The following is a 26,539-nucleotide window of genomic DNA, read 5'->3' as shown; positions in this document are numbered from 1 at the left end:
AAGAGTGGTGTAACGTCCAACACTCAACCTCAAGGCATTGGTGGTCCTTTCCTGGTATTAGCAGAATACTACGATACAAGTCTATGAGTCAACCTCTGACTTCAATGTTTCCAGAGAGTCTTGGATGTCCTTAACAACTGCATCAATATCTTCAAGAGTGGTGTGACGTCCAACGCTCAGTCTTAAGGCATTGGTGGCCACCTCGTTTGGAACTCCAATGGCAAGCAAAATATGCGATGGTCTAAAATTATTTTAAAAAGTAGATAAAAAAGAGCTGTAAGTACCACATTCATCTAAAGTTTCAAATAACAACAAGAAGATCACTATCCAAAGTTTAAATATCACAAATCTTTTGACACCAACCTTATGAAAATCAGGCAGAGCAATACAGAGTCAGATAACCTTACCTATGTATGGCCTGCTATCAGCCCCCAAACAGGTAAATGGATTTTCTGTCCAAAACAAAGTGATGACTGTATTTTTTCTTTTAAGTAACGTACATGTACATGAATATCAGTTGTCAATGATATTTTGAAAATTCAATACATTTCTGTTTAAGATGCTCAATATCCAAATGAAAGCCTTGAAAAACAGAACGAATAAACAATGAAATTCATAGCAATTAAAGACACAGGAAATCATAATACATTCAGTAAACAATGAAATACATGTATGTAAGAATTGAAATACAATTGAATGATTTGATACATTCTCAAGCTAGTATTCTTCTATGCAGAAAAACCAACATGTTCAACATGAAAACTAAAAGTCATGTTAAACAAAAGGAAATGTTTAATCTTGGTCTAACTGCCTTTGTCTTACTCAACTTTATATAGACCAAGTTTTAAACCAAGTGCCATGTTTGTCAGTACATTATGGACCTTTGAATTAATAATGTAAATTCAAACCCAGTATTCTCGATCTTGGTAGTCAAAGGCTGAAGTATGGACTATTATTATTAAGTAATTTTTCACAACAATTGCCTGTGAGAAGAAACGCCAACTAAAAATATCCCTAGGGTCTCTCCTCACAGTATAACCAATGGCCAAATGCAGGGGGGCCACTACACCAGGGTTTTTCGCCTACTTCTATTCACACAGTGCTGTTGGTTCTCAACGTGCATTATTAGTAAATTCTCCTATACACAGGACCTCCATTTAAAATCCTATCTGAGGGACAGGGTGCATTACCTAGACTATGGAGCATTCTTACCTGTCTCCGGTATCTGAATGGCATGCAGCTCCAACACTGGCCTGGAGTCTCTTCACCTTGGATAAAATCTTCCTTCCTGTATAAAGTGCAAAGTGAGAATTATAATTAACCCTTTTGCAACAATTATTCCACATTTGTTGGTTTAATTGGCTCAATAACTGTTGATTCAGAGCCCTTTAAAATATACCAGAAACATGAGAAGAAAGGGCAAACATTTCAGCACATAATGCATCTAGTTTTGTTTCATGACCATATTGCTCTTGATGCTAACAAATTCAAAAAGGAAAATAAGAAGTAAAATCCTGAAATTGGCATCAAGTCAAGGGATTAAAATCGTTGTTGTTCAATCAAAACTGGCAATTTGTTGAACATTGTCGACTGTATTCACTGTTTTCAGAGACATTGTATATTATTCTATCATTGGTAGCAATGAAAAAAGAATATTATTATTGCAAATTTGAATAATAATATGTGATCAGTTTAGCCCTGAAAATAAATCCTATCCTGAAAGGGTTAAATTGGCAATGGCTATGAATCTCAGTTCTGGCACATGTACCTCAATTATATTTCAGGAGAAAGAAGCCCAAATCTATTCATGAGCTCTTGTTTTGTTCGACTATCATTACAAATGTGCACTTATCAATATAGTGTGCATGAACCGTAAACATTGATGAAAATAGCAAATTTATAAAAGCAATGAAAAGTGTTTATTCTTAGTTTAATCATTTTTGAGCTGTTCATCCGATAAAGGACCTTTGAAACATTGTAGAGCAACTTGTTATTAGGAATTGATTGACAATGGCTACTTTTAAATGTAATTTAAAGTAGTGGTAACTGAAATGGGATAGTATTAGAAAAAAACTACAAAAAGAGATGCAGAAAATTCATGTTATCTGAAAAGAACAACTCACTGTACATCATATCAGCCTGCATCCTACCCACACAATATAGACAGGACTATCATAGCTATACTTGTGCATCTTTCTCTTCTAACTACTGAACCTTTCTATGTTTTCTACAAACAGAGATAATCAAAATAGTATATAATATAAACCTGCATTTCTATTAAAAATAATAAAACCCCATCTTACCTCTTCCCTACTTAACACCCCTTCCCTAATACCGTAATAGGTGCAATTATTCAGTCCCTTCTTACCCTGACGATTAGTGCCGAGAAAAGAAACATTGCAGGTATTGGGTATCCTCTCACTTCCCTTCAGCTTCCCATTGAAACAAACCTGACCTGGAAAGGTAGACTGAAGTAAAATAATAATAATAATAATAATAATACAATATTTATAAAGCGCATATAACAAACGAAAGTTTCTCTGTGCGCTGTACAAGCATGAATTACGAGAAATATAATCATACAAAAGGAATAACTAAAGAAGAATATACAAATTTTATAACTACTAAAATGACTAACTTAATATAGTATCTAACATAATAAAAAGTAGCTACATTTGTAACATGGTCAAAACAAAGAAGGTGAGTTAGGACAAAATACAGTTCAAGTTTTAAACAGAGAGACAGAGAGAAAAAACACTTAAATTGTAGCTTGTAATGTGTTGACAATTTGTGTTTACCATGATATGTTCATGAACTATAGTAGCAATTATAGTTTAACAACTATATTATTCATACTCCTTGTAGATATGATGTTCTTGTGTTTTTTTGTAACTTAATAATGAAAGGTGGACTGGTTGAATTAGGGCCTTTGTTGAATAATTTTCACAAGAAACATAAATAGGGACAATCAATTTTGCATACTTAAATATGTACAAGACTTGGTAAGTGTAGAAATAATTTAGTTGTCAACTGTACATATCTGTTTTTGGTATTACACGTATTACATAACTTCATTCACATGGTATATGAACATTTTGTTTTAAAAAACAAGTATTAAAATGAATATGAAGACAAATTCACGAAAATATATTGAAACAATATAAACAGTTGATAAGCAGGAAAGAGATGGAAAAGGAGGGAATGAGACAGGTAAAGGGAGACAGAGAGGGTATAAAAACGAGTGATACTTGTTGAAAAGAAAATGCAAAATTCAACTAAGGATCAGTAAAGTTTGATGATGATGATGATCAATGATTGTTTTACCTGACTGCCAAGAAAGCATGTATTATGCTTGTAACAACCGGAGGACTGATGGCTTAAGGGCATGAGCGCATTGACTTGGTTTTGAACCTGGAACCTCCCAGTTATGAGACCCCTGCTCTACCACTGAGCCATCATGCCTCCTGGTTTTGAAAGCCAAGTTACAAAACCTGCATAAATGTAACCTCTCTTTATTCCCAACACCATTATCAGAATGACACAGCCAAAACTTAATACTCACCTTCAACAATTCTTCCAGATAATCTCGGACTTTTCTCATCTTGGAATCATACTGCTCTATATTCTCAGTAACAAGCTCAGCTGCCTGAATGCAAATCATAAAATCATTTCTTACAGATTAGGAACAAACTTCCAAATGATGACTGCATTTATTTCCAGAAGGCATAACGTTATTTCTTAAATAATTTGCATACAAAATAAAAACATGAAAATCTTCACATGGCTCAAAAGGCTTTTCAAATTTTCCACACACAAAAAAAATAGTTAAAGTGAACAACATTTCAAAGGAAGATACCTTTTTCTTTTGAAGGACGTGTACTAAACTAAAAAACTAATTCATACCCCTTGTTAATCTGATGTCTTTTGTGTTTTTCGTAGCTCAAGAATGAAAGGTCTCTTGGTTGAATTAGGGCCATTGTTGAATTCTTTTAGATATAATCTTTAATATGTCACGTTCTTAAGAAACATAAATTGGGACAAACAAATTTTCACATACTTAAAAAAAAAAAGAAGTTTATAAGGGTATGAATAAATCAATTTACACTGATATGATTTTTAATGATTTGTTGATCTGCCAGTCTTGTTGTGTTCATTGGTCGGAAAGTGTTACAGAAGTCTGCACCACTTGTTCAGAATTTAATTTTCTATATTTTTGTGGCTTAGGATTGTGATAAAACAAGTACAACCATGAGAATATTTTTTTTATGGGGTTGGATCAAAATGTTAGGGTAATTCAGAAGAGAAATCTTGCTATTTCAAACTAAAATTCTAGATTTTAAATGAAAGAATGATGGATTTTACCTTTCCTAAACCTGCTATCATAGCCGTATTCTCAGTCCTGTAACCATTCATTTTGTAAAGAAAAGGGAAGCAAACTTTAGGTTAAAGTGCTTAGGATAAATATGAAATTGTGAAGTTAAGATGCATGTATAAGAGCAACAAGACCAAAACATAATATCTTTATTAGAGGGAACAGTATTAGAAGGCGTATTTATGAAAAATGATAATAATTTTCAGTTGTTATCAGTAAGTGCATATCACATACATGAATTTATCAATACCTCTATGTGCTACGAAAGAGCTTGATTATTACGGCCAGCTCATGAAGACAATAAAGCATTCAAGGAATCAACTCCTACCATTTTCCATTTTCTTCACCTGGCTTAAGAGTGGCAAGTGCAGAATGTCTTGCCATGCAAAGAATATCCAAGCAGCAGCATGGATTTGAGCCTTGAACACTACGACCTGTAGTCTTGTGGCTTATACACTAGATCAAAACTTACACCTCTACAATAGAAACACATATTGTGGTATTCTCTTACTTTTTTACTAGGATTTCGTCTTCTTCTGGTTTTCAGCTTGAGATTACATTACTGACATCATCAATTTGATTATGATTTTCTCTCTTGATTTATTTCTGTAGTCTCTTTACAGGAGTTTCTTTCATGCCATTTTTGTTAAGTCCTCTGTTCTGTATTAATTCGGGTTTTGACTCTTTAACGCAAAGATTTTGAATATCATTGAATACCATTGTGACGTCATTCAATAGTTTATTGTTCAGTTACTTTCATCATACCACGTCACAGATATTAAACTCTCTTGCGCACCCTCTCTCTCCCCTTGAACATTACGATCTGTAGTCTGGTGGCTTAAACACTAAAACACAACTTACACCTCTACAATAGAAACACATATTGTGGTGTGCTCTTACCCCGGTCTTAAGTTCCTTTCTTGCCCCCCTCCAAACAGCATGGGGTGCAGTGGTACACCCCTCTCACTGGTTACTCCTCCACCTCTGACATACAAGGCACCTATCCTTGGAGCATAAAACTGAAATAAATATATATAGAAAGAAATGAAGAGTAAAGAACATGTTAGATACATACGATGTACCGGTATATGAAATTGAATGAAAAGTGAAATTTTAAATGTTTACTTTTACAATTTTATTCACTCTAACTGTTGGTAAACAAAGAGGTAAAAAATGTTACTAATGAGGAGAAAAATTTAATCAAAACACAAGAGAAAATCATCACCAACCTTGTGGCCCACAATTGTTAGATAGTCTGCGTTAAGAATGTCAACATCTACCCTAATCTTCCCGATCGTCTGAGCGGCGTCGGTGTGCAGGAGGATTCTGGGTACAACTTGGGAAGGATCATGGGATATTCCTTTCAACCTACGAAAGATCTCTTCAACTGGCTGAAAGATAGAATCAGAAAAAGAAATCTGGATTAGCGATTAGTATGAAATAAAATCACGGGATGCTTTATGATTTAGATACACATGTATATCATTACACCACTCATCAGATTTTTACCGGTATACACACAATGTGTCTCAACTCCCTGGGAGTCTCCTACAATTATGTTCACATTAAAAACAGGAAAGTGTTTTATTTCGGAAAGTTCCCTGGTAAAGGCAAAAGACCAAAAACGCCATTACAAAGGTTTTCATCTTCCTTCGCGATTTCCTATTTCTCTACTCATTTTTGAGTGGCAAATGGAGATGGATTTTCAAAAGACTTTGGTGCTTTGCCTGAACGTGAACAAACAAATATCACATCTTACTAGAGGTGTTGTGGTCTAATGGATAAGTCTCTGGACTGTGAACCACAAGGAACGGGGTTCAAATCCCTGGCGCAACACTAATATCCTTTGTTAAGACACACTTGACACAGGTGTAGTAAATGGGTACCTGGTAGGATTTATTCCTTGAGTGAGTTGAGCGCTATGATTGCCAAAGTTAAAGCTGGGATAAAAATATCCACAGTCTTTTGAAAGTGCATAGAGACGTGGCTGCCGGGCTCACGATCGATTGGGCAAAAAGAATTTCTGTTTCGGTTTAATGAAAATTTGGAGTGGACTATTAGGCTATTATTATTGTTATTATAATGTGAAATGCGATATAAAAAAAACAGAATATTACTATCATCTTACCATTTAACCACAGAAAATATTCTATACTCTATATATCAATGAATAAAAAATCATTAAAAGTTAAATTTACCTGTATGACTCCTGTTTCATTGTTTGCATGCATGATGGTGACAAGGCATGTTGTTGGTTGAATGGCTTTCACGATGGAATCAGCCTCGACTCTCCCTGTTTCTACAGATGCTGGTACAAAGGTCACATCAGCTGTATAAAGAGAAACATGACTAGCAATGAACGTGAGGCAGATTGCTAAGATTCAAGATTCAATTCAAGATTCAAGATAATTTATTGTCGTGTAAAAAGTACATAAAATGTGCCTTCGGACATTCAAAGGTGCTATACATGTACATACAAATATAAATATATAAATACAGACAAAATAATTACATTTAAACATAACATTTAACAATCATCACAATTTTAAGAAAGGTTGCATTAAAAAGAGTAAGATAAAACTGAGGAAAAGGCAGTGCAGTTTAAAACACTGGTCTTGTTTTTTTAGGGATTAACTCATGGTATTTAAATGTGTTTACTATTGCAATTGTTCATGTAAAAAATATGTATTTGGGGTAGTCATGGGGAACTTGACACTGTTTGGGTATTAACCCTAAAAGATGTTATTCTTCACCGAGATATGGACCCCACTTGTGCACACTCTCCATCAATTTCAGAGGAAAAGCCCTGTTCTAAATAGGAAATTCATCATTATACAAAATTCCATGCCCAAACCATTACTGAATACTTCCCAATCTGTCACAGCAAGTTCAAAATCATTTCCAGTGGGCCTCGAGTTTGATTTTGTGCAAGATCTATTGACATATTAATTGGTAATTGCACACAGTTTGGAGTTAGCTAACCGTAATGGATATGGGTGATTCCATAAATTAGGGACCCACTTTGTGACAGTTTTGGTGTCCCAGTTACATAAGGAACCCACACGTTTTTGTAGCTCTGAGTAAAGACTTAAATAGTGGAGTGAGATTGTTAAGTGATTCTAGGTATGAGGATGCAATATTATGCTTGGAAATTACTTTACAATCTCACTCCACTATTAAGTCTGTACTCAGAGCCACACATACGTGTGGGTTCCTTATGTAAGTGGGACACCAAAAATGTCACAAAGTGGGTCCCTAATTCATGGAATTTCCCATATCTTCTTAGGGTAATGGCATCTTACCGATTCCCTGATTCACTAGATGCTCCAGAGGTAGTTTGATAGAGTCATGTTCAAGGTTTGATGTGATGATGTGTGGCTTGCCTGGATGCTCAGATGATGATGTTCTCAATGAGTTCTTGAAATGCTCTATGGCCGTGTGGATTACCAGATTGTTTGCCTGTGGAGCCACGTTCAAAAAAGGAGAATAAAAAAAGGAATATATTATCAATCTCAAGTGAAATTCTCCTAAGCTCAACCAGCTTTATCAGGGGTGAATAGCTTTACCCATGTGCCTTAATAAAGTGTGACCAAGTTCATTACAACTAGGCCTAAAACAAAAAGATGTTGTATTAAAAGTAGATTTCAAGATTTGTGGGTCGGTCGCAAAGGGCAATACAACAACTTTTTTGTTAACGCCCAAACACAACTGCAATCACAGTTTTTAATTAGCTTCTTTTTTTAAATTGTCCTGTACAGGTCCTATTGATAAGTCTTCAGACTGTAAACCACAAGGAACAGGTTCTCATCCCTATCGCAACACTAATGTCCTTTGGAAAAGACATTAATCTACAATTGTCACACTCCAAACATAAAAGAAAAATCATACATCATGAGTGCAGTCAGTTGAGAAAAAATGTTGCCCAGATGCCCCTTTCAATTTTAAGAAACATATTGACATACCTCTGTACCACCTGACATGAAGATGATTTCATGGGGGGAAGCTCCTATCATTGCAGCGACCTGAGACCTGGCTTTGTTGATCAGCTGCTTGGCTAGCTGACCTGCAACATGGTTTTATCCAATGATTGAAACATGGTTTACAAAATAGCAAGAAGTACAAGAAATTCCGTAAATAACTCTCACGAATGGAAACCTAGATGTATGTTTTCAAAAAACCTTTACAAATAACTATGCCTGGACTTTTTGTCTTACTTTCAGAAGAAATCATAGAGATATACCATCATACAGTACACATTAACTGTTTATTAATCTCATGCTAACAAGGTGCTTCATGATTATTTTGGATTCTGAAAACGAGAAATGTAAAAAAAATTCCTACAAACTCGGTTTCTCGGCTCCTTTTCAAAATGGAACGCAGTCACTGCCAATTTATGCCAAAATAATTAGTTACCGCTGTTATTCTTTTATTCTTTTTATAAAAATACAAAAATGACATCATTCCCATTGTAATACCTTAATATTCTTTACATTATTCAACCCATATTATCAAATCAGTATCACTGGTTAATAACCCATATACACCCCTCAGCTTATATTATCAATTAATATTTCATTTTCCTCTGGTGCCAATTGGACAGTGGAACGTTTTGCACAAATGCTGATCGACACCCCCAAAAAGGCCACCACTTGACAGAAGGATTGCTTTATGCAACTCAAAGGCTATGTAAAATTACTCATTTCCAGTCACCATTTGCACACATGAAGATGCATTTAACACCTGTAAGTTTCACACTGGAAACAATTTGTTTAAATCTTGAAGCCCTTTATCATCCTATGTGTAACAATCTTCTGTTTATGTGATCTAATTGAGACTATACAGTTTATAATGCAAGAGGGTGCTGGAGACCCTTCTAATATGAGTGAATAAACCATACAGCCTGACAGAGTTAAGGCACTTAAAATCACCGTTTCTTGTGTTATTGTTTAGGGTTCCTCATTTCAACAAGCAACTAAAACATCACAATATGAAAATATAATGTCACACTAGAAGGTCATGACAAAAAAATAGTCAACAAAATTGAGAAAACCAACAAAATAACTAGTATTTCCTTCAGCGTTATAAACAGCATTGAAATTAGATACAAGATTTTTTCCATCTGCAAACCTTGAGGGTAGGGGCTGCTTGGATTTCCCCACGCTTCAGACAAGGTCCTTGAGATGACGTCAACGACCGCAGGCTCAACCGGTGTGGTTGCATTGTAGTCCAAGTAGATCCTACAACATCAAAGATAAATCAGTTCTGCTATATGAACGTACAGAAAGTAGGCTATATGTATTTTTAAAGCCCCATTGTCCTACTTGTAGCTACTTGCTCCCTCTTTATAGAAAACTTCCCCAATCGGTGCCTGTTGGTCCCCCATGATCCCCTTTTTCTCATGTTAGTTGAGAGCTGAGTTAATGAGATAGCCACCTGTCAGTGACCTTGCTGTGTGGTCTAATCCCTTCTGGCCCAGTAGTATTGATGGTCTTTAACTAGATGTAAGAAAAAGAAATGTGAAGCAGGAGCTGAATTTTACTGTTCTTTTACATGTTGAAATGTACTTGATAATTACAGGCTCGACCGGCGTAGTTGCATTGCAGTCCAAGTAGATTCTACAAATGAAATGTCAAAGACAAAATAGAGTATAAGGGCTATTAGTCCGGCAGCCATCTCGATATACCTTGTTTTAGGGTCTATAGTTTTTTTTTCTTCGGATTATAGTTCCTTAGACCATCAATTTGAAGAATTCGATTGCTGACACTCTGTCAGCATTGAGCAATTTGAGATATGTGACGTCATACAAAATGGCCGCCAAAATCCCCTTTTTAACCAAAATTAATGATATAAAAAGTTTTAACAGCATTTTACTACATTAAATGGCAGTCAAATATCTTAATTTTTTTCTAGAATCATCACTAAATAAAAATTGCGATGCTGTATGATCACAAATGATATGCAAATTTGCATAATTCGGAATGGCGCCCTCTATAGACACATTAACTTGAATAGTTCAAAATGATGGCCAAATACCAATTTCTAACATGAGATTATCATATGTCATGAGTCAGATGCACTGGATACAGTGAGTAAAAATTGTGCTGCACATTTATTTTTATTTTGTAATTTTATACTCGAAGAAAACATGGTTGAATTTTATGTTCTCTGTCCCATAGATATGAGGTGGCATATGGTTATAAATGCCCATTTTCAGTGACAGCGTTAAGAAACTAGATTTGTATTCTAAGGTACTAGATTCTTTTAAATTAACCTACAAATTACGAACTACCGATACGATACAGGACTATATCCGTTTATAAGTTTGCTTCAAAATCTTGAAATTTGTTTAAAAGCCCTCTAAAGTGTTGGGAGCCCTAAAATATTCCATGCGGAAGAGGGTGTCATTTAACACTTAATTCTGCAAAGTGAGGTCGTGACTGTAATGCGTGCTTCCACACGCATGTTTGCAAATGAGCTCTCTTTTAGTAACATTTTCTACAAAAGCTTGAGGTAGTTTGAGGTAGTGAGGCAAGGTTTGGGGGTATTTGGAGCTCCTAGTCTTCGGACCCTTGATAGCCACACGTTGATACGAGCCTCTGACATTCAGTTGGTTGTTGACTGTCCATAACATGAAGCAAAGCATTGAGTAGGTTGAGTGATGACATATGACCATGCTGCATCAACATTGCCAACTGAGTCCTAAGGGAGTCGAATCTTCTGCTTCATCACTTTCAGCATTGTACCCTATCCAATGCCAAAGTATGCCCCAAGAGTGTCGCATCCCGTCAACGCATGTCCTGCCAACATCGATGGAATGATATCTCCTAACTTGTCTACATTAGCAGGAACATCAATAACAGTTCAATTTGTGAAGGGGCGTCTCCATGGTCATTGGCGTTTTATAAGTCCGTCATGTAGATAATGATCGATGTAAAAGTAGTACGTAGACGTCTGTGTCATCCACTAGGACCCTAACATACATCTTCTCATTAGCATCAATTCAAATCGCCTGCTGTACTTCGATGTTGCCTGCTTCATCATAACTATGTTGTGGACAGACCTTTCCTTGCCATGACATCACTGCCTGGAATCACTTCAACAGGAACCTCATCTTGACGGTAAAGGCCTGCTTGTGCTTTTGCCTATTTCTGAGCACCCAATCATCCTGCAGACTCGCGCATATAATTACGATGTCGATCAACTGTAGTTTGTTGTCATGAAAAGATAGTGAAGTTAGCAACACTAGAGACACGTTTCAACAACTTCTCTCCCTAGCTTTATTGATCTTTCCAAAGCTTTTGACTGCGTACAACATAAACGCCTATGGAAGATTATGAGCTGGATGGGCTTTCCAGCATATATAATTCAACTCATCCAGTCGCTCTACCAATACCTAGAAGCAACAGTAAGAACAGAGAATGGCTACACCGAAAGGTTCACTATTGGTCAACTTGTCCGTCAAGGCTGCATCCTATCACCATCTATGCTGTATTCATTATGAGAAAGGCATTTTATGGTCAAGTTTCTGTTGGTGGACGAACGATCACCAACCTAAGATACGCCGACAATACAACACTCTCTGGCGTATTGATGGGGAAGGGTTGGGGGGGGGGGGGTTGGGGACAGTTAAACCCCCAAAAAAAATTCAAACTGTTTTTTCTATATATTCGATACCAGTGATTTACAAATGTTGCTGAAATGACATGATTTTCCTGGGTTTTTTCTCACTTTTTAGTAAATTATTATTTGTTAAGCGTATGTTGGAAAATGACAAATCCTAAATTCACAGTCAAGCAAAAAATATGCTTATTTAAAAGCCTTCATGTCAGGGTCCGCAGAGCAGCGGGGCTCAGGGGACTCGAGCCCCCTCACTTTTTGTATAAAGTATGTTGAAGAGAACTAGAAAGAAAGAAAGAAAGTGACCCGAGGTGAAATGAGGTATCAAAATATGTTCATCTTACAGTTAATAAATGCCTGAAACCCTTGAGCTTCCAGGGGCTGTGCCCCTTGAACACCACGCCAATTTGCGCTCCTCTCTTCCTGATCGTAAATACTTCACCCCCCCCCCCCACCCCGATTTTAAAAAAGTTCTGCGGGGCCTGCATGTAACATGTATGAGTGGTGGTGATGCAGATTGTTTTTCTGCCCCTCTAAGTGTTTTTGCTCAGTATGCCACTGACAACACTTATAACAAGAACATCAGAAGAACTACTAGAACTCTTTAAAAAAGAGTGAAGGATGCAAGTGAATAATTTGGACCCTACCTCAATGGGAAAAAGACCTAGATCATGATTGGTGGAAATTAACTACATGCAACAGAGCATGGTGGTTGATGGAGAAGAAGTTGATCAAGTGGACAAGTTTATATAATGTTCTTGGGTCAATGATTGTCAAGGAGGGTGGAAGCTCGGCAATATCTGCCTTTGAAATGTGGTGTTGGAGGAAGCTACTTGGGATATCATGAAGAGATTACTACACCAATGGACACAATTAATGTCCATCATCAGAGATCAACCGCCACTTGCTACCAGGATTGACGGTACAAGCTACAATAGTTTGGTCACGTTAGCAGAAGATCAGGAGACAACCTTGACAAATTATCATTCAAGGTACCTTTGAAGGAACACGTAACAAAGGAAGACTCAAGCTCAGATGGACTGACGACGTTCGGGAAATCACTAGCCACCCTCTAAATACTAAAGACACTCTACCGGATTGCAGGAGACAGATGCCGATCAAAAGGTCTCATCAAACGGGTCACAATGGTGAGCCATGATCTATATGACAACGACGACGACGACGAATAGTAAGAGATAGTTTCTTGGAGGGCAGCAGTGACGCGGGACTCAGTTGGAAGACTCTCGACCCGTTATGACCTCTAGATACTCTCGGATCTGTCAAACACCAAGCAAAAATCATCAGATTTTCATCCACAGCAGAGCACAACCATCAATGACTGTACAAGGTTGTTCCAGTGTCTCATGCCTGGCTGACATCTCAACTTTTGTCAAATTCTATAAGTCCGTCTTTGACATGGGAGTGCTCGTTTCCAGAATCATCAAAAAGTGCTGTTGGGACTGGTGAAAGCTCTTATGACAAAATGTCCTTGATATTCACCTCTCTTGAACTTGTCTGCAGTCCTATTACTCTGGAGTAGATCAACTTTTCATAGATTTTCGTATCCCAACATTGACTTCTTCATGGCAGCCATGGTTTGAACTTTCTTGGAAATTGTGTCATAGAATCCACCAGGTAATATCTTTTGAAATTCATGCATCTGTCTAGTATAGATGTCAACTGCTTTATCCACATTCACTGACGTTGGAGCAATGCTGGTCTAAATAAAGCCTATCAATTGAATAATAATGTGTGCCGTAAAACCACTTCTCACCGATTTGATGAAAAATGAATTCTTTCTTAGCCATTTTTTTTTCTTGACATATGTAGGGTAGGTGTAGGGAATTGGAGACCACCAGGCTTGAACCCATCACTGTCTGTCCGTGTTGGCTCCAATATTGATATAGCGACATATGTGGCCTTAAACAACACTTCTGCATATATCCAATTCATTTCGAAGACTACAATGCGTTCTCTCTCCGAGAAAATTGGCAAGATTGACCAAGATATTAGCAATTTTGATCGTAAAAATTTGCTCTGATATAAAAACACAATTTTCACTGAATTTTGTGGTGTATGCAGATATTTAGGGGTGGCTCTTAAAAATTAGTTTTAAAAGGAAGTTTATGAAATGTGCCAACCATCACAGAAAGCTTATGGCCATTGTATGTTGTGAATGGGTGTTGCAATTCACATAATGAATGGTGTCTGATCAGAAATGTGTGTAGGTAATTGGGGACACCAGGTCCAAGATGGGGGCCTACTTCTCCCCAGTTGTCCATTTCATGTTGAAAGGCACTATCATGAAACATATTTGGTCGTACGTGTCACCATTCTAATTTGAATGCATTCAATTTTAAGAAGTTGTTTCTTTGCTGTGAGTTTGATCAATGTAAAAGTCATATTGCCAGAACATTATTCTGAAAGTATTTTAACATAATTTAGAACACCTTTATTACTGTAAACAAAAACTACAGAAATATTTTGGGCCACATTGTTTTAAAATCGTTTCAAAATTTCAGTAAGTTCATTGGCTCCATATATCTCTTTCAAAAAATGTTTGAACTAACTATAACAATCCCATTTTCATTCAAATTGTATTTAAAATGTCTTGATTTGTAACTGTCCCTTATTACCTACACATGTAGGTAATGAGAGACCTTGGGTGATGACGTCATTAATCATTGTTATCTTATTAATCAGTTACATCATGACAACAATTTCGTTACAAAATAAAGAGAAAAAATACTAAAGGGAATACAAAAATGTCTGTATGTGTAACATTGTTCATGTTTATGTAAATTATGCAAATGTGCTTAAGGGTCTTCCATTCCCCACACCTACCCTATCTAAATTTGTACCAAACACGATGAAAGATTATGCAGCACAACTGCAATTGTTGCCCCCAAAAAGCATTTAATATGATTTCAACGTGACATAGATTTAAGAAATTGGCATTTGGCTGGCACATATATTTTATTCAAATTAATATGTTTATAGAGGGCGCTATTTCAAAATATGCAAATAAGCTGGTCATCTATGGCCATGCAACATCACAAAACATTTTGTTAGTGATGGTCCTAGAGAGATACAGACATTTGGCTGCCAAAAATTGTAGAAAAAATCCTTATTATATATTTATTATTCATTTTTAAAGGAAAATCATGTACTTTGGCGGCCATTTTGTATGACGTCATATATCTTAAATTGCTCAAGGCTGACAGAGTGTCAGCAATCGGATTCTTGAAATAGAAGGTCTAGGCAATCAAAATCCATTGAAAAAAAAACTATAGACCCTAAAACAAGGTTAGGCCAATAATCTGCATTTGGCTGCCGGACTATATTATTACTGATCTGACATTTGCTACGGTGAAAATTGATCAGTCATTTCATGGAGTTCCAAATAGTTCCCTCCCTAAGAGATTGTACTGGGAGTACACCATTTTAATCTTCAATAAAACTTTTAAAAAAATCTTTGTTTTATTGTAAAATACAAATATTTTCACACAAATTATGATTTACATCAAAGAGACAGACTCTGAAAGCCAATTAAAACTAGATGAAACTTCGACTGCACGCAGTGAAAAATGATGCCTCAGCCATAGAGCAATTTCACCAACCAAAACAGAAGCAATTTTTAAAATTCAACTTCGATTGTAAACCCTTAACAGGTTCTCAAAATATCGTGATTACAAGCTTTTTGTCAGATACATGTATGACCCTTTGATCTTTGACCTCATTACCCTAAAATCTAATCAGTTCATTGGCCCTGGAAGATACATACAATGTACATGTCCTCAGTTTGATAGTAATCCATCTGTCAGTTCTAATGAGAATGCGTTCACAAGCTATTTTTGTATACTGTACATAATGAGCCCCATGACCCCCAAATCTACTCAGTTAATTGGCTCTGCAAGATACATACATGACCTAAGTTTGTCAGGAATCCATCAATCTGTTCTAATGAAAATGCAATCATAAAGTATTTTTGCATACATAATGAGCCCTGTGACCTTTGACCTCGTGACCCCAAAATCTAATCAATTAATCGGCTCTGCAAGATACATACATGATATAAGTTTGGCAGGAATCCATCGATCAGTTCTTCAGATAACGTGATCACAGGTTGTTTTTGCATACATAATGAGCCCTGTGACCTTTGACCTTTGACCTTGTGACCCCAAAATCTGATCAATTCATCGGCTCTGCAAGATACATACATGACCAAAGTTTGGCAGAAATCCATTGATCGGTTTTTAAGATAATGCGATCACGAGAACGGGACGTACGTACGGACGGACAGACGGACAACCCGAAGACAACTGGGCTACTTCGTAACTGAGGCATAAAAATTGCTCTGCCCAAGCCTTTGTTACGATAGATTTTGCTAATGTATCAGAAGATAAACTACTATGACAGCCACTGCAAATTCCTTTTGTGACCCAGAAATACAATTAAAAATAGAGTATAATAAATAATGACTTACTGTTCTGTAGTAACGTTTCCATCTGCTGTGTATTGTCGAGTGTGTGTTTCATCTTCTCTAATGACTTTTCCATGATGTACTTCAGCTTGTGGAGCTTTCCTTGAATACAAAAATAAAAAGCGTTTTTGTAAAACATTATACTTTAATCCCTGCAATTGTCAATATCAATATTTTGAAGCCCAGTTTAGCCGATGTACATGTATCCTGATTAGGTGATCAGGCATTCAATGACTTTCTTCCTACCGGGTACCCACCTATTTAATTCACCTGGGTGAAGAGTGGCAAATGTAGATTAATGTCTTGCCGAAGATTTGAGTGCCGAGGCATGGATTTCAACCCTGTACGGCTGTACCTTTATTGTGATATAAACCATGACAGGTGACAAATGACATCAAAAGCCTACCCCTGTCCAAGTTAGTTAACCAAATAGCATGATCCATGTTGTAAAACAAATTATTTCATTGACCTCTTACAAAATGTAAATTGCATACATTACCTGTTGTTAGGTAGGGCAAGCCATAATATCTGTACAACTTGGTAACAATTAATGAATAATGTATGCAATTGGCATTTTGACTATTGAAATACAGTGATATATAACAGGAAATGTAGAAGCTGGTATAAATTTGAATACATCACGAAAATGATTTATAGCTTAAAGACCGGTACCCCTGAAAAAATGAAGCATATTAAAGAATACCTTTTTAGTGAAGAGGTTAGGTTCTGGTCCTGTACACAAGACATGGCGATACTGGAAAGCTAAACAGGGAGGCGATACCGTTCCGACGCTAATGATGATTATGATGATAAAGGTTGACTTTAACCCATTAAGTAATGAATTCTCTCGTTGCCATAGGCTTTAGTACAGGAGCCACACGTTTCTGGTGGGCAGTGGGTTACCGCAAGTGCTGTTCCCTTCTTTCCTGGTGTCAAAGCTTAGAATTAAAAAAATATAAACAAGAGGATACAACATTGCAACGAGAGCTTCAGTTTCACAGTTTAAAAGGTGGCAATTATTTTTCATTAATTTTTTTTAGATTCTTTGCATAAAACTCAAACAAAAATTAAACTCCCCATAAATCTATAAAAGCCTATTAAAAAGAGGTAATAACAATAAGAACTGTTAATCTTATTGCTTATTGGTTTTGAGAGAGATTGAGAGAAGGACAAAATTAACAAAAATTATGATGTCCTCAATAAACAAAATTCTGTGAAGACTATGGACGATTGGGGACCAAAAGTGATATTAACAAATTTTTAAAAAATCAATGTTTTTAAGGGCGAAAGGATCGTTGGGGTAATAAAATGAAAATTAAATTGCAGTTGAACAACTGTATAAATAAAATGTTCCTGCCCATCAAGGTCAATTAGGGCAGGGTCAAGTAAAATTGGCTCTATCTGTTAAAAACCTACATAATCAACCCCTTAAGTTTCCTGTGTGATGGGATTTATCTCAGCTCAATTATCTTTGTACTTTTATTAATCATTTCTGAATGCACTGATTTAAAGACCTACTGATGAGTAATGTACCAAGTGATCTGACTGGGAGACCTACAGGATATCCTACACTCCCGTATAGACGATGATGATGAATAAAGAAGTTGCTTATTCTTATAAAGCGCTTACCTGCAAGTTGCATCGAAGTCTCTAAGCATTGTAACAAACAAAAATGACTAGAACTAGGCCTAATATTAATAAACAAATATTAAACAAAACAAACAAATATCATTACTAAAAATGAGCGTCACCATTAACATCATCTTCTTCATCATCATCAACATCATCTTCTTCATCATGATAATCAAGCTACTCTTCCTTGATCGCGCTCTCAAGTCAGATAACCATCTCTCTCTAGGTCTACGAGAGCACCCAGTACCCACGGCCTGCTGCGGGGAGAAGAACGAACGTCGTGCGATAGATTCCTACCTAGAATCTGCACGACGAGCGACGATTTAGAGTTTAGTTATAACTTTAATACATGTAAACAAATCAGGTGCAGGCATTTCCTTTGTTGCATATTATTCTATACACGTTCGAGAATATATTGCCCTAAACGTGTAAAACAAAAAAATCAACGAAAATATAATTTTAGGCAAATAGTTGAAGCCTACCTCCCTGCATATATATGCAGACAGCCACGGCGACAGGACAAGATTTGATCACCTGACATTTTGCCTGCAATCACGTGATTTAAGTTGGGGAGTGGGTGGTGCAAGGTTAATTGTGTGAGCTTGGAGGGGCTTCTCCGCGGAGATCATATCGGGAGCGATATTAGATGGCATCCCAAATAGAAATCACAACGGTTTTTCCCGTAGGCCTAAGAAGGGGAGGGGGCTTTAGGTGGTCCCAGGCGCTGATCCTCGGGAGGGGGGGGGGGGGGGGGGGCGCTTATTTGCCCGCTGGCTGATTCGCCGCTAAAAAAACATTCTCATGAATTTGGGAAGGAAAAAAAAATAGTGCTCTTTACCCCCAATTTGAAGAGATCCACCGTGCAGTATTTCATTTTTTCACTAAGAAGGCTTGCCTAGCGAGACAATTGCCTTTGGCGCGGGGGACACTGGGAGCCCCTCCCTAGCTAGCTGCCCCTTCCACTGAATTGACACCCGAATAAAAAACTATCATAGCAGTAGAGCGACAGGAGTATCAAGTTTGACAAACATATAATCACTTTACAGCAGAGGCGGCCCTCCCGGGGGCAGGGGGGGGGCACATAGGAAAAGTTCCCCTTTAACTTTGTAAGAAGTGCCCCTTTTACTTTGACAAGTGCCCCTATTAATTTGTAAAAGTGCCTCTTCCCCTTTTCAATTCTGATAAGTGCCCCTTTAAATTGGACACGTGCCCCTTTTCCTTTGACAAGTTCCCCTTTTCCGTTGCAATAAGTGTCCATTTTCCATTCTCATAAGTGCCCTTTTTAATCTCTAGTAAGTGCCCCTTTATAGGTACGAGCAGTGCCTTTTTTCACTTTTGATTAGTGCCCCCTTCATCTCTAATAATTGCCCTATTCAAATCTGAGAGGTGCCTCTTTTACTTTGACAAGTGCCCCTTTTCCTTTGTAATGAGTGCCTCTTCCCCTTTTAATATCTACCTCTATTTTAACTCGGATAAGCGCACCTTATATATTTTCACATGTGTCCCTTTTCCTTTCTAATAAGTGCCCCTTTTCCTAACGATAAGTTCCCCATTAAAAGAGAGCCCCTTCCCCTTCTCATAAGTGCCCCTTCTCTGGTATATGACCCTTTTCAGATACGAGAAGTTACTTCTTTTTACTTCAGATAAGTGCCCCTTAACCTCTGATAAATGCCCCTTTAACATCTGATCGGTGCCTATTTTCTTTCAACTAATGCCCATTTCCCTTTATTATGCATAAGTGCCCCTTTTTCATTCACATAACTGCCCCTTTTCATATCTGGTCATTGCCCCTTTTCAGGTGTAAGAAGTGTCCCATTTTCACCTCTGAAAACTACTCTTCGTACTTTGACACATGCTCCTTTTCTTTTCTGATAAGTGTCCCCTTTTCCTCTCATCATTAAACGCGCCCCAAATTTCAAGCGACCAAGAGCAATTTCTCCTGAAGCTCGCTCGCTACGCTCGCACGCATCTATGGATGATATACTTATGTTACTTATCAAAAGTCTTTCCAGCCTTCCAGTATGAGAATGTGCTTATAACCCCATCAGGATTGGATTTTTTCTTTTTTTATAAGATGTACTTTTTCGCACTGTGATCTCACAAATATCACAATTTTTCCTTGCTCGCTTCACTCACTCGCAAATAATTTTTCAGACCATCACACCCAGCTGCAAAGCATGATGCTTAAGCAATATCTTTTATGGTGTATAAAGTGAAACAAATATTGAAACCATCCCTGATAAAGTAATCACAATATAGGGGTGTATTTTTCCGCTTTGAGATTTTCCTTTGAAGGTGCCCATTTTTCTTGGTTCCCCCCCCCCCCCCCCCCCCCATTTTGGAAGTCGCTCGGCCGCCCCTGATTTACAGGAACCCATTATTATTATTATTATTATATCATTATTATAAACTTCGACTGACAAACATTAAAAAATCGATGTATTCATGACTTTTCCCCCATCTTCCGATTGTCCCCCCCCCCCCCCCTCCTCAAAGGTTCCACGATAACTCGATTTAGTATGAAGACGTTACTGGCAAACGCCATCTATGCGCAGCAACACTATTTCTCTATCTACCGCAAAAGTCGTTCCCTACAATTTTATGTTTAATTAACCTACATTTTCATTCCCAATATATTGTTTAACTTAATGTTGATTGATTTAGCAATTTATATTTGCCCTCATTCAACAATACAGAGAAATTGAAGTCGTTCGCATGTTAATCATGTTAGATACCTATCGATTAATGCATTATGTGTTTATTAGAGTGAACTATATTTAGGTATGATGTAGTTATGTTAATGTTTTATTGTTGTGATATGTTTATTTCTCTCGTTTGTTTTATTTTGGTCCATTCTCAGCCGAGAGGGGTGGGAGGATTCCACCCTCCTCCTTTTGACGCTACTCGATACCCGTTGGTCAAAATTTCATAAACTTGATATAAGAAAAGTGTGAGCATCTAGGCGATAAGGTCATGAAAGCTCATGGCGGGAAGAAAAAAAAAAAATCTGCGAACATTATGTTACGGCCCTCAGCCCTTTTAGTGATAAAGCAGTTTGACAAAACATTACTGTAGGTATCACAGCTAAAGTTTGAAAGTATCTACATTTTCATTTCCCCTGCCAATTTCAATTTAGAGCACATGGAAAGAGGAGTTTTGATACCTCATTAAATGAGGTATTAAATGGCCGTATTTTCAAAAGTACTTATTCAAATTTGACAAATTTTGTCAAATTTTAATAAGTACTTTTGAAAATACGGCCACTTACATAAGAGACGAAATGGTCAAATTTTGCGTAATTAGGCTATAACTGACAATTAGCCATTTTCAAGGTGACATAATTTTGTAATTAATTGATGAATCACCTTTCTTTTCAAGAAATCTGTTCTCTGTATGGATTTCTACATGCCTATTTTTTTCCAGGTTCTTTAGACAAATATTTTTTTTTGTGGAATTTTTCAAATAATTAAATAAAGCCCATTTTTATGCGTGTGACAAAAATTTTGCGTCGCCGGAACAAGTTTTCATGGGTTTTGAAACATGGCTAGATTTAAGAGTGTCTATGAAGTGGGGCTGAATTTCGGCATATCTGGGGTTTGTATATCGCTTAATCATTTCTGTAAGTTTGGACCATCAAATCCATTTAAATTAATTTTAAATGGCATTTGAAAAAGGCTCTAAACTCTTAAAACTTCATATTTTAAAGCACCCTTAAGCTTTTTTTTGTTTTCAAGTCTGCCTAAATTGAAAACCGTTAATGGTAGGGAAATGAATTTTGGCACATCAATAGAAAGTATGGCAGTGGCGGATCCAGGGGGGGGGGGCACAGGGGGCACGTACCCCCCCCCCGGCCCAAAAAATATGTTAAAATCAGCCCTAAATTCCCCCAAAATGTACTGAAACCCCCCCCCCCCCAACGGAGAAAATTTAAAAAATTCTTGACCCCCCCCCCCCAAAAAAAAGTGCCCTCTTATCCCCCCCCCCCCCCCGCTTATTCAGCGGTTGGCCGAGTCGTTACGATTATTTTTAGACCAAAAAAAAAAAAAAATGTCCTCTTACCCCCCCCCCCCCCCCCACCACCCTCCCTCCCCCCTAGGCCTACCTAACTTATTTACTATATAAACAAAAATAATAACAAATCCCTTTTAATTGAAATTCCTAAATTGAATCCACGATCTTAAATTTAAAAACTCTGGGAAAACAATAAATGCCCTTTAAATCCTTGGCGTGGGTTCGCAATCACAACATGAGAATAGAGACACCAGTATGGGCGGTGCACGGCCGCCGAGCTATCACCGAGTGTGTGTGTGTGTCGTTGGGTTTTCATACAGACGTACGTGCATCAATCAGATATGATTACTGAAAAGGCACTGCCTGAATTTAATTGGAATTTAATATATCCAAAGATCAGAAAAGCCGTCATTACAGTTATTTGATGTAGATTGAAACACACAAACTGTTTTTTTTCTGACAAAATTTGATTAAATTTTCACTCTATAAATTGACAAAGATTACACAAGTTTGTTCTTGAATTTCTTAAAAAGTCACTTTGAAATTCAAAGTTCACTCGCATGACGTGTGAGAAAAATTGCGAGTGGAAAAACACAAACATGTATTATTGGTCTTGTGATCGCTTTTAAATCTGTTTAGGTTACGATAGCATAATAATTCCGTCGAAATATATATGTATTTACTAATTTGTTCGCCAAATGTTGCAAATCCTGCCTCAGTTTCGATATTTGAAGCCTCAGATTCATGCTCCGTTTCGGATCTGTCACTCCCCTGCAAAGAGTGACACGTATGACCGTTACCACCAATGCATATAACCCCCTTTTGCGGTCAATTTCAAGGACATTTTGTGAAATTTAACCCCCTTTTTTACGTCAAAACAAGGACAAAATCGTACTTTGGAATACCCCTATTTATAAGATTGTAAGGACACTTTCGCAAATTTACCCCTATTTTACCATATTTCAAGGACAAGACTCGGCTCCGAGAATTTTTCTTCCCCGTTTTCTCTTTTCCCTTCCCGGTTTTCTCTTTTCCCTTTTCCTGTCCCCTATTTATCAATTTCGGGGACACATGTGCGCCCCTATTTTCTTAATTTCGAGGAATATTTTGTCCGCGGACATTGCTTGAAATTTACCCCTTTTTCCGCGATTTTGGTAACGGTCATGCGGTCCGGCCGGAAGTCACATTGAGTGACCCCACCGGGGGGACGGCAAGCGGCGGGTGCGGTGATGCGACACGTGGCCGCCACGTTGCCCGTCGGGTCCGCGTGCGAAGCTGGGGGCTTGCTCGCTGTAGTCACTCTCGCTCAGTGCGTATTATACACAGAGTACAGCTGTACTAAACCGGATTCGCGCTCTAGCGCCATCTAGCGGTCATTCTTAATATTTACATGATCGTATTCTCCAGTAAATTCTCTTTCTTCTCGTATCAAAATTGAATTAAAAGTATGTTTTTCTGATATAGAAAAATTGTTTCAAACTTTTCACTCTGATTTTTCACGATCTTTTTGAAACATACCCCCATCAGTTTTTATATGAAAATAAAGCTTAAGATGTGCTCTTTCCAACCAGTGGATTTTTAAAACTCAAAGACGAATGGCGTTCGATCAAGCGAATTGAGCTAAAACTAGGGATACAAATCGGCCGTCAAAAAAATGGCGACAAACGAAGTGAGACCGTACGAATTAGAGGGTAAATCTCAAGCAACTGTGTCGTAAGTAATTAATGGATTTTGATGAAAATGACATGACATGAAAGACAGAATCCTGAGCTTTCGAGAGACATATAATTTTATAATATTTATTTTTTCCATGATATGAAAATCTTTCTTCACAAAGAGAGAATTTGCGTGGTTGAGCTCTGTGTGTCCCCACTCAACGCAGCTCTTCTGTGATACCTAATAACTTTTATTATGAGAATATTATGCCGTGCTTGTACGTGTTTGTGATAGGGTTTTGCTTGTGTTTTATCTCGTCATGCAGGGGCGTACGCAGGGGGGGGGGGGGGGGGGGGTTCAAACCCCCCCCCCTTTGATTTTTTTTTTTTTATTTTTTTATTATTAAAAAAAAAAATTATACCCACGGCAAACCTAAATAAGGTGACCTTACCCCCCCCCCCCCCCAACGAAGAAAAATGTCAAATTTTAAAATTTCGAGACACCAAAAAAAAAAAAAAAATGTCCGCTTACCCCCCCCCCCCCCCCCCCTTCCCCACTGAGCGACTTTTCGGCTGACTGAGTCGTTGCGATTTTTTTTTGACCTCCAAAAAAAAAAAAAAAAGTGTCCGCTTACCCCCCCCCCCCCCCTCCCCCCCCCCCCCCCCCCCCCCACTGAGCGACTTTTCGGCCGGCGCGATTTTCAAATTTTCGGGAGCAAAATATTTAAACCCCCCCCCCCCCCTTGGAAAAATCCTGCGTACGCCCCTGTCGTCATGAATAATACTCTGATCAGGCGCGTACGCAGGATTTTTTCAAGGGGGGGTTTTAACATTTTTAAATCGGGCCGAAAATGTCGCAACGACTCAGCCAGTCGCTGAATAAGCGGGGGGGGGGGGGGGAGTAAGAGGACACCTTTTTTTTGTTGGGGGGTCCCAAAAAAAATCGCAACGACTCAGCCAGCCGCTGAATAAGCGGGGGGGGGGGGGGGGTAAGAGGACACTTTTTCTCGAAATTTGAAAATTTGACATTTTGCTCCGTTGGGGGGGGGGGGGGTGGCGTAAGGTTAACTTTTTTTAGGTCAGCCATTGGTATCATTTGATTGTTTTTTTGTTTTTTTATTAAAAAAAAAAAAATACCAAAGGGGGGGTTAAAACCCAACCCCTCCCCCCCCCCCCCTGCGTACGCGCCTGACTCTGATGCTGTTCTGTTCAGCTAAGCAAAATAAACATTAGCATGACTAGAGACCCGGCAATAAACATTTTGTTAGAGTTAAACAAAACTTTATAAAAATCTCCAAGTGGTCTGCTGATAAGTATGTCAAATAATATTGTATTTCCACTAAAAGCAACACAGAACCCCCCCCCCCACCCTCCCCTTCAAAAAATAACAACTAACACTTTGAAAGAAAAGGGTTGTCTGAAAGAATGAGCAAATTAGTATTACTGGGGGGGGGGGTACTGGTGGATTAAAATGTATAACCAGACAGTAAACCTTTAAACCCACCTGCCATTAAAAAAAACCTCTGTTGTACGTTAATATTTTTCTAAAATTATGGATTCAAACTCTCTAACGAGTAATGGTGCCGAGATTAAAAGATTCCGTTGATTATTATAATTTTTTAATGGATCGGATCATCGGAAGGAAATTGAATTTTCCAACCAGGAATGTATAAATATGATTTATATCATACATAATCTTCAAAATTATACAAAATCCCTTAATTGAATTTCGTTATTGATTACGAATAATCATCTTGAATATGGTTACATATTTTGTAGGTATTTTGCAGCACAGCTTTCAAATACAAATATTGCTCTTCAAAAAAAGAAGATTTTATAATGTGAAATCATGTCAGAAAAGAGCATAAGGGGAAAAAAATGAATGAATGAACATGAAAAGCTGAATATCCGAGAAAAACATCGTTAATATGATTATGAGGTCTTGTTTTAATTAGAATGACCCGATTGCGAAAGAGGTTGCCCATAGACGAAAATGAAACCGCAATTCGCCAAAGAATTCTCCTCCCACTCAACATCGGCGAAATTGAATTGACTGAACCCAATTCTAATTTGAATGTGCATGTTTGGAACCAGTGGCGGATCAAGGGGGGGGGGGGGAAGTGGGGGCGCCCCCCTTGAGAAAACAATCATGTAAAAACACGTGATTTTTACCTTTTTGGGGGTTGTTAAAATTTTCGAGGACGAGCCAAAAAAAAAAAAAGTTGGGCCCCCTCCCCTAAGAAATCCTGGATCCGTGCCTGTTTGGAACATTCGTTGTCTCGACCAAAGTGAATGCAAACAGTTTTAATGAAACAGCGGAGCAACGAGTGCAGAATATTTGCTCGAACATATATACACGTTAATGAAATTGGTTGCTGCTTTGACGACATTGATGAGGAAAAACTATATATTTGATTCATTACAGTCCATGTACTCTTTCGCAAAATTGAGACAAAATTAAACAAACCACGCTAAACTTCTTTCCTTTCTTCCTCTATCTCCCGGCCTCCTTCCCTCTCCTCCCCCACTCACCCCTCTCTCTCTCCCTCTCTCTCTCTTTCTTTCTCTCCTGCCTCTTTCCCTAACCCACTTCCCCTCTCTCCTACTCTCTCTTTCTTTCTCTCTCTATCTCTCTCTCTCTATATATATATCTCTCTCCCTCTATCTCTATCTCTCTCGCTCTCGCCCTTTATTTTCCCCTCTCTCTTTCCATCTCCCTCTCTCCCCCCTCTCTCTCCCTCTCTCTCTCTCTCTCTCTCTCTCTCTCTC

The 26,539-nt window shown here is 37.9% G+C and overlaps 1 protein-coding gene across 1 annotated transcript; it reads right to left on the bottom strand.

Moving 5' to 3' along the window:
• Window positions 1-17,404, bottom strand: LOC583433 (selenocysteine lyase-like). The gene is made up of 13 exons (XM_030987005.1): window positions 17,176-17,404; window positions 16,476-16,574; window positions 9,500-9,609; window positions 8,335-8,435; window positions 7,675-7,831; window positions 6,571-6,701; window positions 5,602-5,763; window positions 5,273-5,391; window positions 4,363-4,399; window positions 3,563-3,646; window positions 2,369-2,468; window positions 1,213-1,288; window positions 1-241 (listed from the first exon to the last, which is right to left on the bottom strand). Exons 1-13 carry the CDS (start codon window positions 17,217-17,219, stop codon window positions 82-84), a joined length of 1,380 nt encoding a protein of 459 aa, XP_030842865.1. The 5' UTR covers window positions 17,220-17,404; the 3' UTR covers window positions 1-81.
• Window positions 17,405-26,539: the final 9,135 nt, after the last annotated feature.

This window comes from Strongylocentrotus purpuratus, unplaced genomic scaffold (genome assembly GCF_000002235.5).
Source record: "Strongylocentrotus purpuratus isolate Spur 01 unplaced genomic scaffold, Spur_5.0 spur5_scaffold_16, whole genome shotgun sequence".
Taxonomy (NCBI): Eukaryota; Metazoa; Echinodermata; class Echinoidea; order Camarodonta; family Strongylocentrotidae; genus Strongylocentrotus; species Strongylocentrotus purpuratus.
Note: the sequence above shows the minus strand (reverse complement) of the source record. Positions and strands in the feature narration are given on the sequence as shown.

What these genes read in the sequence shown, in the direction of transcription:
- LOC583433 (XM_030987005.1), bottom strand. Translation starts at nt 17,219, where the DNA reads ATGTCTTGTGTACAGGACCAGAACCTAACCTCTTCACTAAAAAG. An exon ending in TCTAGTGAATCAGGGAATCG is followed by an intron (nt 6,702 to 7,674) that starts GTAAGATGCCAT and finishes CTCTTTATACAG; the next exon opens with CTGATGTGACCTTTGTACCA. An exon ending in ATCTGGAAGAATTGTTGAAG is followed by an intron (nt 2,469 to 3,562) that starts GTGAGTATTAAG and finishes ATTTTACTTCAG; the next exon opens with TCTACCTTTCCAGGTCAGGT.